At 41.5% G+C, this 17,724-nt stretch overlaps 2 protein-coding genes across 4 annotated transcripts in view; one reads left to right on the top strand and one right to left on the bottom strand.

Moving 5' to 3' along the window:
- Positions 1–1,220, top strand: part of LOC122549569 (collagen triple helix repeat-containing protein 1-like) — a 34,978-nt gene extending 33,758 nt beyond the window's left edge. For 2 of the 3 annotated variants that reach the window (XM_043689410.1, XM_043689412.1), the window contains exon 4: positions 936–1,220. In XM_043689410.1, the coding sequence (XP_043545345.1) occupies positions 936–1,081 (146 nt within the window). In that variant the 3' untranslated portion in view covers positions 1,082–1,220. The remainder of the gene's footprint in view (positions 1–935) is intronic. The other variant, XM_043689411.1, reaches the window with a different exon arrangement.
- A 4,972-nt stretch (positions 1,221–6,192) lies between these two features.
- Positions 6,193–17,724, bottom strand: part of LOC122549124 (mitochondrial folate transporter/carrier-like) — a 47,404-nt gene continuing 35,872 nt past the window's right edge. Inside the window, exons 7-9 of the mRNA XM_043688438.1 lie at positions 16,628–16,741; positions 10,220–10,365; positions 6,193–7,275 (exon numbers count right to left, since the gene is read on the bottom strand). Coding sequence (XP_043544373.1) covers positions 7,146–7,275; positions 10,220–10,365; positions 16,628–16,741 — 390 coding nt within the window. The 3' untranslated portion in view covers positions 6,193–7,145. The remainder of the gene's footprint in view (positions 7,276–10,219; positions 10,366–16,627; positions 16,742–17,724) is intronic.

The raw sequence follows: 17,724 nt of genomic DNA, 5'->3' as shown, positions 1-17,724 counted from the left end.
GTATGATGGAACAAGCTTGATATGCTAAATAGCCAGTTGCGCTCCTAAGTAATATGTTTGTAGGCCCATTCTTTAAATTGTTGACACCAGAGAAGTGCTTGATGCAATCAGTTCACTCAGGCACTGAACAGCTGAACCCAGATCTCCCATTAAAATCCTAAAGCCATTTTAAATTCATCCAAATGTGCAGTCAAAGCTCTTCTAGTTTCCACATTAAAAGTGCAGGTTTTGGCAGACGCCTGCAATCTCATTCCTCCGTCTCTCAACCTCATGGTTGTTCCCATGTTTGCATCTTGCCTAATTAGTTTTTTTCCCACAATCATCAGTGCATGTGCTGTACAAGTGGGTCAATTTTGCATGGTTTTCTAGCTCATGAATTTCTAGGTTTTCCCAATGCCCTGTCCCTTCAATTCTAAAGCAACAACATATTCAATTCAAAACATTAACTATTTTTCTCTTCACAGATGCTGTCAGACCTGCTTTGTGTTTCCATCTTTTTTTTTGTTTTTACCCTAATTTGTAAGTCCAGGTTTCTCATAACCCACTCTCTAAACTCCATTTTCTCACAGTCAACTGTCCAGGCCCAGCTTTTTCACTGCTGAATTTCTAAGCCTGGGTTTCCAGCTCCTGGTCAATCTTCAGTGATAGACAAAATTCAAGAATGTGGAAGTCAGAATTAGGATTTGCAAAGAGGTACATTTTTCCTGCCAATAAATTGCATATGAACAACTGCATTCTTACTGCCAGATGAAAAATAGCAACTTGGATAATGCTTCAGTGGTCTTCACATAATTTTGGAGCCAATGGGAAATCTTAATGTGCTTTATTATGTAACGTATTGCTTCAAAAGAAAATACTTATATTGCAGCTTTGCTTAAAACAATCCTTGGTCTATTCTTTGCAATGTTCTAACAGATTTCTATTCCTTTTTTCAGTGGAAGGGCTCTGTGAAGGAATCAGTGCTGGACTGGTGGATGTTTCAGTCTGGGTTGGGTTGTGCTCCGATGGCTATCCACAAGGTGATGCTTCTACTGGTTGGAACTCAGTATCACGGTTGATAATCGAGGAGTTACCAAAATAGTTTTGTCTCTACAAAATAAAAACAAACAAGAGCCATTCTTGTTCTATCAGTACAATTTAAATAAAATCTGTTAACTTTCATCAAAATCTATGTGGAATTTAAGTAAATTTTTTGGAAATCTTAAAACACCCAATAAAATTAAAAATAAATAGGAAATTCCTTTCACTAAATGGTAAAGACATGTGACAGTTGTACCTTGTGCCTGAACTTTCAGTGTGGAAATACAAGTGATATTTAGACTACACAGAATAATTTTCATGTGAGATGACTATTGTCCTTATATAGCCAATTTTTATTAAATATAGTAAATGACTTAATGGATATCATTCAAAGTCATTTTATTAATCTTCTGGTTTAATTTGAACAAAATATACCTTCTGAACTAATTTTAAGTATTGTATTGCTTAATATTATAAAATTGTAAAGACTCATTATAGCATAAATGCTGTCCCCTCCACACTTCATTTCAGGTCTGATGAAGAATCATTTAGACTCAAATAGTTAGTTTGCCCTCTCTGCATGGATGCTGCCTGACCCGCTGTGATCTCTAGTATTTGTTGTTTTCATTGTTGAACTGTTTTTCCGCTGCCTTCAATTCCATGTTCACTTCTTCGGGCAGGAATACCCCCTCGTTCCACTGATCCCAATACCAGTCTTCAGTATTCACCCTCCACTTGTACCCCTTCCACAACCCTTTTACCTGCCTTTGATCTCTTCATTGAAAACTGCCAATGTGACAGCGGCTGTCTCAGTTTCTCTGCTCCGCTAACCCACTCTAAACCGTCCTCTTCCCCATTTTGCTCTTGTAAGTCCAACCTTAACTTTGTCATCAAAACGGCTGACAAAGGTGGTGCTGTTGTAGTCTGGCACACTGATCTTTACTTTGCGGAGGCTCAACACCAGCTCTTGGACCATAATCCCACATCCGAACATCAAGCCAGTGATGCCAGGACTGTCACCGACCTCATTACCTCTGGAGATCTTACCCCCACTGCCTCCAACCTAATAGTCTTCCAACTCTGAACAGCCCACTTTTACCTCCTTCCCAAAATCCACAAACCAGACTGCCCCTGTAGGCCCATCATATCAGCCCACTCCTGCCCTACTGAACTCATTTCCTCCGACCTTGACTGCATCCTCTCTCCACTTGTCCAGACTCTGCCCACCTATATCTGCAATTCCTCTGATGCCCTCCATAGTGATAATTTCCAGTTCCCTGGCCCTAACTGTCTCTGTTCACCATGCATGTCCAATTCTTCTTTACCAGGATGTGGAGGTGCCATGTGGGATGGACAAAGTTAAAAATCATACAACAACAGAGTATAGTCCAACAGGTTTATTTGGAAGTACAAGCTTTTGGAATGCTGCTTCTTCACCAGGTAGCTTGTTGGACTATAACCTCATGTTGTGTAATTTTTAACATCATCCACCAGCTCTCGGATTCTTCCTCGATCAGAGGCCTGAACATTCCCCATTGATCTCCATTCTCCTCCGCCTGGCTGAACTTGTTCTCTCACTGAACAATTTCTCCTCTAATTCATCTCACTTCTGCCAAATCAAAGGAGTGGCTATGGTTACCTGCATGGGCCCCAGTTATGCCTGTCTCTTTATGGGGGACATGGAACAATCCTGACCCCCCTCCCACAACTCTTTGTTCAGTATATCAAATGACTGCTTTGGTGCTGCTTCATGTTCCTGCCAGGATCTTAAACTTCATTCATTTTGCCTCCAGTTTCCACCCCTCTATAACTTTCACATTATCCATTTCTGACATTTCCCTTCTTTCTCCTCTCTGTCTCTATTTCAGGGAATAAACTGTCCATGCCATCCACTATAAAGCCACTGATTCCCATAGCTACCTTCACTACAGTTCATCACATCCCACATCCTGCAGAGACTCCAACCCATTTTCCCAGTTCCTTCGCCTAATCGCATCTGTTTGGATGATGCCACTTTCCAAAACAATGCTGCTGCTTCTACATGTTACTTCTTCCATGACCATGGTTTCCCAGGGCCCTAAACTACATCTGGCCTATCACCTGTTCTTCTACCCTTGCCCCTTCCCATCATTTAGGAGAAAGTGAGGACTGCAGATGCTGGAGATCAGAGCTGAAAATGTGTTGCTGGAAAAGCGCAGCAAGTCAGGCAGCATCCAAGAAGCAGTAGAATCGACATTTCGGTCTTGAAGAAGGGCTCATGCCCAAAACGTCAATTCTACTGCTCCTTGGATACTGCCTGACCTGCTGCGCTTTTCCAGCAACACATTTTCAGCCCTTCCCATCATTCACAACAATGTGATCGGGTTCCCCTTGTCCTCACTTTTCATCCCACCAGCCTCCACATTCATAGAACATAGAACAGTACAGCACAGAACAGGCCCATCAGCCCACGATGTTGTGCCGACCATTGATCCTCATGTAAGGTAAACCTAATGTATGAACCCTCAAATTTCTGTGACCATATGCATGTCCAGCAATCTCTAAAATATCCCCAATGACCTCGCTTCCACAACTGCTGCTGGCAACGCATTCCATGCTCCCACAACTCTCTGCATAAAGAATCCGCCTCTGACATCCCCTCTATACTTTCCGCCAAACAGCTTAAAACTATGACCCCTCGTGTTAACAATTTCTGCCCTGGGAAAAAGTATCTGGCTATCAACTCTATCTATGCCTCTCATTATCTTGTATACCTCAACTAGGTCCCCTCTCTTCCTTCCTTTTTCCAATGAAAAAAGTCCGAGCTCAGTCAACCTCTCTTCGTAAGATAAGCCCTCCATTCTAGACAGCATCCTGGTAAACCTCCTCTGAACCCTCTCCAAAGCATCCACATCTTTCCTATAATAGGGCAACCAGAACTGCTCACAGTATTCCAAGTGCAGTCTAACCAAAGTTTTATAGAGCTGCAACAAGACCTCACGGCTCTTAAACTCAATCCCCAAGTTAATGAAAGCCAAAACACCATATGCTTTCTTAACAACCCTGTACACTTGAGTGGCAATTTTAAGGGATTTATGTACCTGCACACCAAGATCCCTCTGTTCCTCTGCCAAGAATCCTGTCTTTAATCCTGTACTCAACTTTCAAGTTCGACCTTCCAAAATGCATCACTTCGCATTTATCCAGGTTGAGCTCCATCTGCCACTTCTCAGCGCATCTCTGCATCCTGTCAATGTTACGCTGCAGCCTACAACAGTCCTCTATACTGTCAACGACACCTCCAACCTTTGTGTCATCTGCAAACTTGCTAACCCATCCTTCAATCTCCTCATCCAAGTCATTAATAAAAATTACAAAGGGTAGAGGCCCAAGAACAGAGCCCTGTGGAACACCACTCACCACTGACTTCCAGGCAGAATACTTTCCTCCCACTACCACTCGCTGTCTTCTGTCGACCAGTCAATTCTGTATCCAGACAGCTAAATTTCCCTGTATCACATTCCTCCTGACCTTCTGAACAAGCCTACCATGAGGAACCTTATCAAATGCCTTGCTGAAGTCCATATACACCACATCCACCGCTTGACCCTCATCAACCTGTCTAGTAACATCCTCAAAGAACTCAATAAGATTTGTGAGGCATGACCTGCCCCTCACAAAGTTACATTTGCCTCCCTCCAGTCCTCAGGTACGACTCCGGTGGAGAGCGAGGATGCAAAGATCTTCGCAAGTGGCGAAGCAATCACATTTCTTGCTTCCCAAAGCAGCCGAGGACAAATCTGGTCTGGCCCTGGCGACTTGTCAATCTTAATGTTTGTCAAAATTTTCAGCACATCAGCTTCCTCAATCTCTATCCGTTCTAGCATGCTTACCTGCTCCTCAATGGTTTCATTCACTACAAGGTCCTTTTCTTTATTAAAGTCAGAAGCAAAAAACTCATTTAAGGCTTCCCCCACCACCTCAGACTCTATATTCAAAGGCTCATTCTCTGCCATTTCAGACAACTCCAGCAGAACATGACCACCAAACACATCTTCCCAGCTCTCCCCACATCTGCATTTTGCAGGGATTGTTCCCTCTGGGACACTGTAGTCCATTCCACAACTACCACTACCATCCTTCTCCACAGTACCTTCCCAAGTAATGGCAGAAGGTGCCACATCTGCCTCTTTACCTCCCTAATGCTCACATCTCATGTAAGTAGGGCCTAAAAACAGTCTTTCCAGGTGAATCAGCATTTCACCTGTACCTCCTCCAATCTTGTATATTGTGTTTGCTGCATCTAATGTGGCCTACTTTACATTGGAGAAACCAAACACAGACAAGGTGACCTCTGGTCTGTGCTCAAGCAGGAACCAACTTTCCCGTAGCTGGTTATTTTAACACAGCATCCTGCTCGCATGCCCATGTCTGTCATCAGCATGCTGCAGTGTTCCAGTGAATCACAGCACAAACTGGAGGATCAACATCTCATCTTCAGACAAGGCTCTTTACTGCCTTCTGGACTTAATGTTGAGTTTAATGCTTTTAATTTATGAACTATTTCTGCCCTTTCTTTTAGCTTATCATGTTATCCCCTCCCATCCCAGTTACTGTCCTTCCAGATCTGGCAGGAGACACACCATTGGTCTGCCATTCTCACATGCCGATCACTCAATCTGAACCATCATCTTTTCTCGAACAGCTCCCCTACACCCACTACTCCCCTCCTTCCACCCCCACCCCCACCAAATCGTAGCATAAGTGCTGTCCTCTCCAGACTTCAACTCAGCTCTGAAGAAGGGTCATCTCGACTCGAAATGTTAGCTTGCCCTCTCTCCATGGATGCTGTCTGACCTGTTGTGATCTCCAGCATTTGTTATTTTCAGTCCAAAGACAGGCCAGTTAGATGGATTGGCAATGGCAATTGCAGGTTTACAGTGTAGGATGCTCTTTGGAAAGTTATTATGGACTTGATGGGCCAAATGGCCTTCTTCCACAGTGTAGGGATTCTACGATACTATGGCATAGTTTGCATATTACGGGAATATTTGTAGATGACTCATTAAAATACTGAATTTTCATTGTATTAAAAAATCTTGGAAAATTTGAATAACACGAGTTTACTGTAAAATGAGACTTATCAAATTCAGTCTGGATACACAAGCCTTGGTGAACTAACTAGAGATCAGATGACAACACAAGTAGCAGTTTAAATGTTAAGATTTATTCTACATGAACCTGTTCATACATCTTAAACATTTGTATTTGATTCAAAAGGATTATCCATTAGTGCATTTAATGCTACTCATTTCAGACCAGGAATTAAATAAGTATTTTAGGCAGGAATAAGCTTCAATGTATGAATTCTTAAAATTATAATTTGGGAGCTGAAAACCATCAACACCGGATACTCAGACTCTAAGCTTCATTCCTTTGTAATGTAGATGTAATTACACAGGCCCAAAAATTAACTTCTTTATTTAGCTCTGCCACTTGGTGGAAAGTTCACCACATTATACAGATTTAGCAGGATTACATTACATTCATATACAGGCTTGTAAATTTTCCAGAATACAGTACATAAACTTTCCCCATTTAATCATAATTAACTTCTAATAATTTATTAAGCAAACATATAAATCTCCATTAAAAGTGCATTATTATAACAAATGTACTTTATTACAAAAGACCATTGCAAGAACACAAAACCACTATCAATTCAACTTGACATCAATTGCTGTGTAATTTGCTGATTTTAGTTTCTAGAAATTGAATTCTTTATAAAGTAAAATGTTAAGTATTAAGCATTTTACAGAGGTAACATCTGATACTCAGAAGTTTACCTTTGAATTTGAGGATGGACAATAAATGCCAATTATATCTACTCATGTCATAAATTAAAGAGATTGAACTTTTAACAATATCTGCTGGCTATGCAAACTTATACAATATGAAATAAAATAAATAATATTTTTAAGACCAGTATTTAGAAATACTACTACAGCTTGGGGGAGGGGGTGGGAAAGACAGTAGGAAGCTGAAAGTGTTAACTAGATAGTATTTGATCATCTTCTCATGCCTGCAGTTTTGGTTGGTGAAATGATAAGTCTCGGTGATTCAAATGCTGACAAACAGTCCAAAGTTCAGCACTGACGGAAACTAAGTAAAAATTGAGATACATTCTCATATACCAGAAATGTGATGCAACATGCAGGTGTCACTTTAAGCACATTTGGAACAACTCCTTTATAAAATCCATGAACTCCTTCATTCCTGAAAAAGAAAGTGGCAATTTTCAATTTCATAATTACACATTGAAGTGTAACCTTCCATTTTCTTCTAAGAAATTATTTTAGTCACAACACAAAAAAAACTTAGTTTTCCATCCATAGTGTTCTTTCTGTTATATTTTTAATGTTGGAAGCTAACATCAGGTACTCTAAATTTCTTGCCCTTACTAATCATCGAGTCAAGATGGCTTGTAGTTTTTCACAACTAATTAGAATCTGTTCTACCTTTTACTGTTATGGAGGCAAAAACAGTTCTGAATTTAATCAGGCATATCACACAGACAGCAAATAATATCACCGATTTATCTGATATTAAGTGAAGGAAAAATATTAGGATATCAGGATTATGTCTGTAACACCCAATTCAGTGACTGAAGTGCCCGAACATCCCATCTGAAAGATGGCAACTCTGATGACAGCATTAAAAACCAAAAGAACTGCAGATACTATAAGATGTCAGTTCTTAGGAAGGGTGACTCAACCGGAAATATTAAGGTTTGTGTAAAGATTTGTAGCTCAGGTGCTGGTTGTCGTGGTTGTGAGGATATTCGTCGAGCTGGTAGTTTGATTTACAGACGTTTCATTCCTTGTCTAGGTGACAACTTCAGTGTTTTACAGCCTTTTGTGAAGTGCTGCTGTACTGTCTCTTCTGGCATTTATTTGGTTCCATTCTTGTTATTTCCGGTTTGTTGTAGTGGCCAGTATATTGAGTCTAGGTCAATGTGCTTGTTGATGGAGCCAGTGGCTGCGTGCCATGCTTCTAGAAATTCTCTGGCTATCCGATGTTTAACTTGTATTTGATCATTGTGTTGTCCCAGTCGCATTTGTGAAACATTAACACTGATTATTCTCCACAGATGCTGCTAAGACCTGCTGTGATTTTCCAGCAATTTCTGTTTTTATTTGGTTATGGCATTCCCTTGGAGGACTTAAAATTTAACACTGCCAGGTTCTTAATCATCTGCCTTAATTTTGGAAGATTGGCTGAAGCAGCTTTTCCTGGTGTATTTTGTCACTTTTAGGCAAAGAGATTGAGAAAACCTTGCAGAAATTGTACTTGCATATATACTCAAGTCTTGGAATAGTGCTTGCACCTGCAAACCTTTACGCAGTTGACCCATGCCAAGTTGAAGAGTGGAAGTAAGGAAGCCATATGCTCAATGAAAAATGTTAATCCAGGTCAATATGCTTGCTATATGACCAGCAGTTATACGATCTGCAAAAGATCCTTTTAATTGGACTAACGTATACATTAAAAGTGTGCACTGGCCATGTTAAATTGCCCATAGTGTTAGGTGCATTAGTCAGAGGGAAATGGCTTTGGGTGGGTTACTCTTCGGAGGGTCGGTGTGGAGTTGTTGGGCCGAAGGGCCTGATTCCACACTGTAGGGAATCTAATCTAATTTGTAAACAGCAACATTAATATAAATGAAAATTTAAAGGCACTCTTTTCCCCCAGCAATCCAGTCTATTAAACAATTGCTACCTCAATCCCACACTCACCATAACTTACCCCGTCACTGGAGCTGTCAAAGTGGCTGGCTGTGCTGCTGGATTTTAACTACTACCTTGGAAAAAAAAGGGCTTGGTTTTGTTTCTCCCAATTATCCTGCACTATGAAGGAACAGTTGAATTTCAGGTACTTCTGCATTTCAAAAGGAACTGGGATAAGAATTACAAGTCAGAAATATAGAGCTCAGTCCTAACAGAAAATCAGGCAATCTGTGATTGCCACTCCTCAGAATATTTGGGCTACTATCTTTGGCATCCAGTGCAAAATATTCATCAAATCCAGAGTTTCTTTCGCTCAGAAATTCTGGTCTCTAGATAGCTGGAGACCGGATGTGCCCTGAAAGCAGGATATCAGAATACTTTGGCAGTTCAGGTGCAATTGCTATGCAGTAGTTGGCCAGCAAATTTAAACTGGGGGTGATGATACATCTGCCAACTCTACCCTCCCTCATCCACCCATCTGCCAGCATACCCCCTTATCCACCAGCCCACTACCTTCTCCTGTTCCTATTCACTTTCAGCAGCAGTCAACATTGTTTTAAGATCACTAAAAAATGGGGCATGGTTTGTGTCACTCCATTTTAGTGCTGCCTGGGTAGTTTGCTGGATTTCATCTGTTGTGATGCATCCTGCATCTGAAGTCCAACTAAAAAAATGTCTGGGAAGGCAAGTAGGTGACATTTTAATCTGATCTAGTCAGAAATTGGGATTCTGACTCAGATCAGACCAATTCATTTCAGGAGCTTATTGATTTGTTAGCTTTATCTGCCAACATTCAATTCCAATTTATTTGGGACAGATCCAATCTCACCCCACTGAAATCATCTCATCTCCAATTAGTATCTTTAAACTAGATTGTCTGCTATTCTTCTTCGTCACTAACTTAAATCTTTGATACTATGATCACTGCTCTGAAATACTTCTCTTGATTCTCCTGATCCCTGCCTCAATCCCCAGAACAGGTACAAGAACATCTCTTTTCTCATTGGACTGTAAAAATACTGATCAAAAAAATTATTCTGTCACATTGTGGAATCTCTTCCTCTCTCTGCCCTTTACTGTATTATCTTTTATATCTACGTTAGGATAAATGAATTATTGGATAATTTTTGCGCTTCTCAATTTCTTGCAGATTCGCTTCTTTATATTGTTCCCATCAATTGGAATGCTTAGGGAGAGGATTGTAAGCCCCAAACAATTATAAAAGAAGGGTAAAGGAAAAGAAAATTTGGATGATCAATTTGTTTAGCATTATTCCAGTCAATTAATTTTCCAGTGATAATGCTGCATATCTTTGGCTTAACAATTTTATCTTCCAGACAATGCATTTCTCATTGGCAAAACAAACAGTATAGCACAATCTTGAGTACAACGTAATATATAAATGCAGTTTTATTCAATCTTTATGACTTTACCTCCATGTTCTTCCTATAGCATTCATTACTCCAGAATACTGGGTATGCTGATCCTGTAGCCGAGCACGCACTACTTGGTATGGATATGTTGCTGTTACAGCAAAAACTTTGGATAATGCTGCCATTGTTACATATTCTAAGGGATTCTAGGAAGACATAGCAGAAAAAAGATAGAAGTTTTACAATTACAATAAAACTGACACAGGCCTACTGATTAAACTATATCATTTCAATTAATTGAATGCTTCAGAACACTCAGATGATTTAACTAGAGTTTGAGGTAGTTCAGATTTTTATGTTCTTCTTTTAATTTATTGCATATTAAGAATGGACATTGGCAATTCTGGTGTAGATGAAGGAAACCAGAATATCTGATGGATCCTGATCACTGCAATTGAATTGCTATTCAAATTCTAATTAGACAAAACTTATTTACAATGCAAGAATATCACAAAGTCTGTTGGCAGCCAGTTAACTCTACAGTTATCTGTTTTTAACTAAAATTCAACTATCAAATGAAAGAATAAAACAAAGAATGAGCTTGTTGGCAATCAAACGAACAAATACAGAAATTGCTAGCAAAACTCAGCAGCTTGAAAGCATCTGTGGGGGAAAGCAGAGTTAATGTTTCAAGTCAAGTGACTGTTCTTCAGACTGGATTCTAAAGAAAGGTCAGTGGAATTGTTGTTAAAACTCTGTCTTCTCGCCAAAAGGGACAAAAATGCTGAAAATTCTATTATAGACATCTTGTGTTTATAAATCCCATCTTTCATAATAGCAGAAAGTGTGGACTGCAGATGCTGGAGAGTTGGAATCAAAAAGTGAAGTGCTGGAAAAGCACAGCAGGTCAGCAGGATCTGAGGAGTAGTAAAGGTGAAATTTCAGGCATAAGTCCTTCATCAGGAATGTGGAGGGTCGGGGGGGCAGGGAGGAAGTGAGTGGATGTAGGTGGGAGGTAATTATGTTAGGTCAGTGGGGAGGGTGGAGTGGATAGGTGAGAAGATGGACAGCTAGAACGGTTCAAGAGGGTAGTGCCGGTTGGAGGGTAGATCTAGGATGAGGTGGGGTGAGAGAAACTGGTGAAGTCACACACTGTCAATGCGGTGTGGTTGTAGGGTCCCAAGGCAGAAGATGAGGTATTCTTTCTCCAGTTGGCAGGTGGCTTTGACTTGGCGGTGGAGGTAGCCCAGGATTTGCATGTACTTGGGGAAGTGGGAGGGGGAGTGGAAGTGGTTGGCCACAGATTAGTGAGGTTATTTGGTGTGCGCGGACCGGAGATGTTGCCTGAACAATGCGCAAGTTGGCGTTCTGTCACCCCGATGTGGAGAAGACCACATCAAGAGCAACAAATGATGAGTTGGGTGGACGTGCAGGAAAATCTCATCAGATTTGAAATTATCCATTACAGCCTTGGACGAAGGTGAAAAGGGAGACATGGGGCGCAGGTTTTGCACCTCGTGTGGTGGCAGCGGAAGGTGCTGGGTGTAGAGGGTGGGTGGTCAGGTGCATGGATTTAATGAAGGAGTCGTAGAGGAAATGGTCTCTATGGAACACAAGTAGGTGTGAGGAGGAAAATATATTTTGGTGGTGGGGTATGACTATAGGTGACAAAAATGGTGGAGGATAAGGATAATGCCCTGTATCCGCAGATTCAAGGGGTGGAAGGTGAGGGGCGGTGGGGTATCCTTATTGCGGTTGGAGGGGTGGGGTTCGAGGGTGGAGGTGTGGGAATTGGAGGAGATGCAATGCAGGGCATTGTTGATTATGTGGAAGGGAATATTGCGGTCATTGAAATAGAAGGACATCTGGGATGCCCTGGAATGGAATTACTCCTCCTGGGTAGAGAGAGAGCAGAGGGAGAAATTGGGAGTAGTGGATTGCGGTTTTACAGGATGTGGGGGTGGGAAGAGATGGCTTTAAAATATGTGGCTGGCGACAGACGGAGAGGTCCAGGAAGGGGAGGGAGGTTTTGGAGATGGTTAATGTGAACTTGAAGTCAGGTTGGAAGGTGCTGGTGAAGTTGATGAACTGCTCAACCTCCTCGTGGGAATGTGAGGTGGCGCCACGACAGTTATCAATGTAGTGGAGGAAAAGGTGGGGTATGGTGCCGGTGTAACTCCGGAAGAGGAACTCTTACATGTATCCTACAAAGAGGCAAGCATAGCTGGGGCCCATGTGGCTACCCATGGTTACCCCTTTGGTAAGAAGAAAGTGGGAGGATTCAAAGGAGAAGTTGTTGAGGGTGAGGAACAGTTTTGCCAATCGAATGAGAGTGTTGGTGGAGGGGGATTGGTTAGGTCAGTTGGAGAGGAAGAAACAGAGGGCTTCATCTTGGGGAATGGAGGTGTTTAGGGACTGGATATCCATGGTGAAGATGAGGTGTTGGGGGCCGGGGAATCAAAAGTCATGGAGGTGGTGGGGACTGGGTAGTGTCTCGGATGTATGTGGGAAGTTCATGGTCCAAGGGGGACAGGATGGAGTTGAACTATGAGGAGGTAGGTTCGGTAGGGCAGGAGTAGGGGGAGTCAATTGGTGAACTGGGACAGTCAGGTCTGTGGATTTTGGATAAGAGGTAGAACTGGGTGGTGCGGGGTTGGGGAATGATGAGGGTTGGAGACTTTGGAAGGGAGATCTGCTGAGGTGATGAGGTTGTGGATGGTTTGGGAGAGGATGGTTTGGTGATATGGGGAGGGGAGAGTCATCAGTGAGTTGGTGCCTGGCTTCAGTGAGGTAGAGGTCTGTGCATGTTACCATTGCACCCCCTTGTCAGTTGGTTTAAAATAGTATCAAGACATTACCATAAGAATCAATTTCTCAACAGTGCATTAAAATGAAATATATTTACTTTACCTGTATCAATTTAAAAGGCTAATTAAAGTACCTTAGATACAGGATTCTGGATGCAAATACTAGCAAATAGATGAGATTGTTGCAGACATGCTAGTTTTCACAAATTTTCTGAATGTGATGCAATTTCTAACTTTAACTTTGTAAGTGAACTCAAAGTTTTCCCAGGTATTTCTTATGTCAATGCTCCTCTGCATTGACTTTTAAAGAAGCACTGTTACAATAGAAAAGTCAGTGGTAGATTTCATTATGAGAATGAATAGGTGTAATGTCAATAATATTGCACATGATGCTGAAAACACCAATATCATGCAAGAAAACTATTTTGCAAAAAGGATAACTGGATATAGAGGCCCAAATTTGAAAGTTGCTGACAACTGACCTCAAACTCAGAAAACCTTGGATTTTGGTTAACTGAGATCAGGAGAATAAAAAAAACCAGAAAAGGTAAACCTAATGTGTTTTAAAGGAAATCAAGGCTTATGTAACTTAATGAACAAACCAGCTGAAAAATGCAATAACAACACAACACATTACAAAAATAATCTAAATGAGATTGGTGACAGAGCAGAAACCATTAGTTCTGGAACAGAGCCCAAAGTTTTTCGACGCCCCCTTCCTTACAGGCGTAACTTGACATTTTGTTTGGGCCACGTCTGATATTCAGGGATGTTTTTTCATTCTCACCAACCCATTTATTATTATATGATGCAGCCATGGGGAGTAATATTACCTTCTACATTTACATTGACATGTGGGTTAACTGGACTCGTAAAGAAGAATAAGAATTCATAAACATCCTGAACTGCCCATCAAATTTAAATCCACAACACTCCAGGTAAGCATTAAAATTCCTAGAAGCCACAGTATTTAAATTGACACAACAGGCATAAAACAGAGACAGGGATCACACCATATGAAAAAAAGCCCTTCTGCTCATCACATCCGCACAAAACCACCACCTAACTATTCTAATCCATATTTCCAACATTTACCCTCAGCCTCGTATATCTTGGCATCATAGGTGCACATTATATACTTCTTCAATGTTACGAGGGTTTCTGCCTCTACTACCCTTACAGGCAGTGAGTTCCAGATTCTGACGACACAGTCAACCGTCACCTTCCGCTTCCTGCCCACAACTAATTGTGGTTCTAACTTACCAAAGTTCTTTGGATCGAATGGGGTCTGACCTTGCTATTAGTCTACCATGCTAGGCCTTGATGAAGTCTAAGTAAATTTCATCATACATTTCACGTCTTCAAAACATTAAAATTCGTCAGACATGAACTCCCTGAACAAAACCATGCTGACCATTCCTGAGATTGATCCTTCCCTCCTCATATACAGATTAATTCTGCTCTCCTTCTGTAGTGCCTCCACTGACTCCCCCATCCACACATCTTACTTTCTCTCTCTCCCATCCCCTTTTGGAGCCTCCCTCTCTTTCCTCCTATGCAGCCTTTTACTTTTTCCACCTCTCAATAAATGCAAACACCCTCCTTTGCCACCTCTGCATGCAGCCACCCTCCACAATTCCCACTGCTGCAACCCTCCCTCTTCCCTACCATGCAACTCCCTTCTATCTTGCAGAGAAAAGTAACTGCACTAGCTAAGGCTGTTGAGGTGATTGTTGACCAGGCAACAGCAAAGGCTTTGGCCGAGTATCAGGGCTTGGATCTCTCCCCTGAAAGGAGAGGAAATTTATGTTCCACAGAGTCATTGTTACTCTCCCAAGATAGCACTGCAGCAATTTACTGGATTTATTGGAGAACAGGTTGGTGACTCATGTGCGGTGTGGGAAGGTTCATGGAACAATGTTATCCATTCCCCTGGCACCTATTGCGGTGACAGCAGCAGTCTAAGCTTCCAACAGAACATTCATAGTTTTGATACAAGTTGCTTTTTTTTCTTGATTTGGAGATGCCGGTGTTGGACTGGGGTGTACAAAGTTAAAAATCACACAACACCAGGTTATAGACCAACAGGTTTAATTGGAAGCATTCGCTTTTGGAGCGCCGCTCCTTCATCAGGACGTTGTGGAGCACCACCTGATGAAGGAGCGGCGCTCCGAACGCTAGTGCTTCCAATTAAACCTGTTGGACTATAACATGGTGTTGTGTGATTTTTAACTTTTTTTTCATGAAGCTGAGATTTTGGCAATCAGCTGTCACATTGTGGGTGTTCCAGGGTATTCTGGTAAAGGTGATCATCTGTTCCACATTAGAAAGGACAAGTTTGAAGCTTATCCAAAGTTGAAGCTGGACTCATCTTTGGACTATGAACTGGACATTTCCTGTCCTTGTGTGTAAAAGAGGTGCAATGATTATTTGAGAAGGGTTGGTCCAATTTCCCTCCCATAAAATAAAACAAATTAATCAGGTAATGGAAAGAGAAGATGGAAGAGAGAAGTAAAAGAAAACTCAAGTCACTGAACAGGTGGATTTCCCTGACGTACTCCAAGGAATTTTTAGTTCCTCTATGGTGCAATGACTATTAAAATAAAAAAGAATTTTAAATTTCCCAAGCAGGCCTGCATTTGTGCTTCATTTTTGTTCCTTCAGTTGACATAGGGTCTTTCTAGATAGTGCCACTTGACCATGATAAGAAACAGGAAATTCAAAAGGTGTGGGACTGTATTAAGCATTATTCACCTTTATCACCAATCACCGCAAATTGCTGGAATTATTAACTCATCATAGGATCATACAGATGTACAGCATGAAAACAGACCCTTTGGTCTAACTCATCCATGCCAATCAGATATCCTAACCTAAGCTAGGTCCCATTTGCCAGGACTTAGCCCATATCCCTCTGAACCCTTTCTATTCATATACCCATCCAGATGCCTTTAAATTTAAAAGCCTCCACCATTTCCTCTGGCAACTCATTCCATATACTCACCACCATGTGTGTGAAAAAAATTGGCCCTTGGGTCTCTTTTAAATTTTTCCCCTCTCACCCTAAACATATGCCTTCTAGTTCCCCCTCACCCATCCCAAGGAAAACACCTTGTCTATTTACCCTATCCATGCCGCTCATGGTTTTATAAACCTCTAACGTTACGCCTCTGACGCTTCAGGGAAAACAGTCCCAGCCTATTCAGCCTCTCTCGATAGCTCAAACCCTCCAATCTTGACAACATCCTTGTAAATCTTTTCTGAATCCTTTCAGGTTTCACAACATCCTTCCAATAGGGGGGAGACCAGACATGCGCACAATATTCCAAAAGTGGCCTAACCAATGCCCTGTACAGCCACAGCTTGACCTCCCAGAAAGAGGATGAAAAATAAAGACTATATTATTTTGTGAAAGCATTGTACTGAAATCAGAGGGAATACTATGCTATATCTTGATAAGAACTGTGCACAAAGATTAGAAGAAATCAGCATTAATGCACACTAATGCTTTAAAGAAATTACTAAATCTACATAAATTAAGCCTTAATTAAGTGTTCTCAGATCTGAAGAGAGATTTCTGGTTGCAACAAAACAGACCAGAATGTTTTAATAATGTAATTTACTGTACAATTACAAATTAAACTTACACTTAACAACTCACCAATTTTGCATCTACTGCCACATTTTTATGAAAGCTGTATTCTTTCTTTAGTTCTTCATAAGCCATAAACTGAAGAGCACCATGTGATGTACCAAAAAGGCCAGGCACAAATCCCTGAAGAAAAAGAGACACACAATTCAATCATAGTATCTCCGTTTATGTATAATTAGCTTCATATAACCAAGACTTGATAAACAGCTAAAAACATGTAAATAAAAACAAGGACTCCCATTTGTGGCCCACACGGACATGGACAAAGATGGCGGCGCAGCAGCAGAGCTGAACCCAGGGCTCGGTTGCTACTGCCTGCTTTGTTTTTCGTCTTTTTACTTTTTTTTTAACCTTTTCTCTTTATTTTCATTTTTTTAAAAGCTTGGAAAGTGGCAGGTGAAGGTAGTCTCCGGCAGTACAGCAACAAGGTCATGACAAGCCCAACACAGCTCCACCTCAGCCCAGGGTCTCCCGATGAGCAAGTGCAGGTTGTCTTCCTGCTGAGCTCTTGTGCTCCAGGCCAGTCAATATTCTTTTGCTCTCTGTCCTTTTCATCTTTTTCTCCTTTTCTTCATCTTCCCATTGTTGCAGGGAAGTTGGAGTGGTGTTGGCACAGCTTCCTGGATTCACATGCTGATGCGTGGACTCCTGGAATGGTGGTGAGACGTCAGATGCAGTGATGGGCAGAGCAGGGATTTCTTGCTGTAATAGGCCTGGAGAATAGCAGCATGATAGGTTGTCGACTACAATGGTGTCAGTGGCTCAAGTGTGGTCTCCTGGATGCAGTACATCCAGAGTAGGAACCTTGCCGAAGTCCTGGAGCCTTGTTTTAGGACCCTGGCCAATGAAGATGAAGTCTGTTTAAGTATTTTCTTTTATTCTTCCTGTACCTCAAAATAGTGCTGGATTGTGGCGAAAGAACACTTTTCACTGTATCTCCCTACATACGTGACAACAAATAAATCATTGAATTGTTCATTTGTTCAGAAGTGCTGATATTGGAAAACTGAAAGAATATACCAAGTGTTGAAGAAACTCAGCAGATCTGGCACCATCGGTAGAGTGAAAAGCAGAGTATCTCCACTGATGCTACTACACCTGCTAAA

This window comes from Chiloscyllium plagiosum, chromosome 4, assembly GCF_004010195.1.
Source record: "Chiloscyllium plagiosum isolate BGI_BamShark_2017 chromosome 4, ASM401019v2, whole genome shotgun sequence".
In the NCBI taxonomy this organism is placed as follows: Eukaryota; Metazoa; Chordata; class Chondrichthyes; order Orectolobiformes; family Hemiscylliidae; genus Chiloscyllium; species Chiloscyllium plagiosum.
This window is presented reverse-complemented; position numbering and strand designations above follow the sequence as displayed.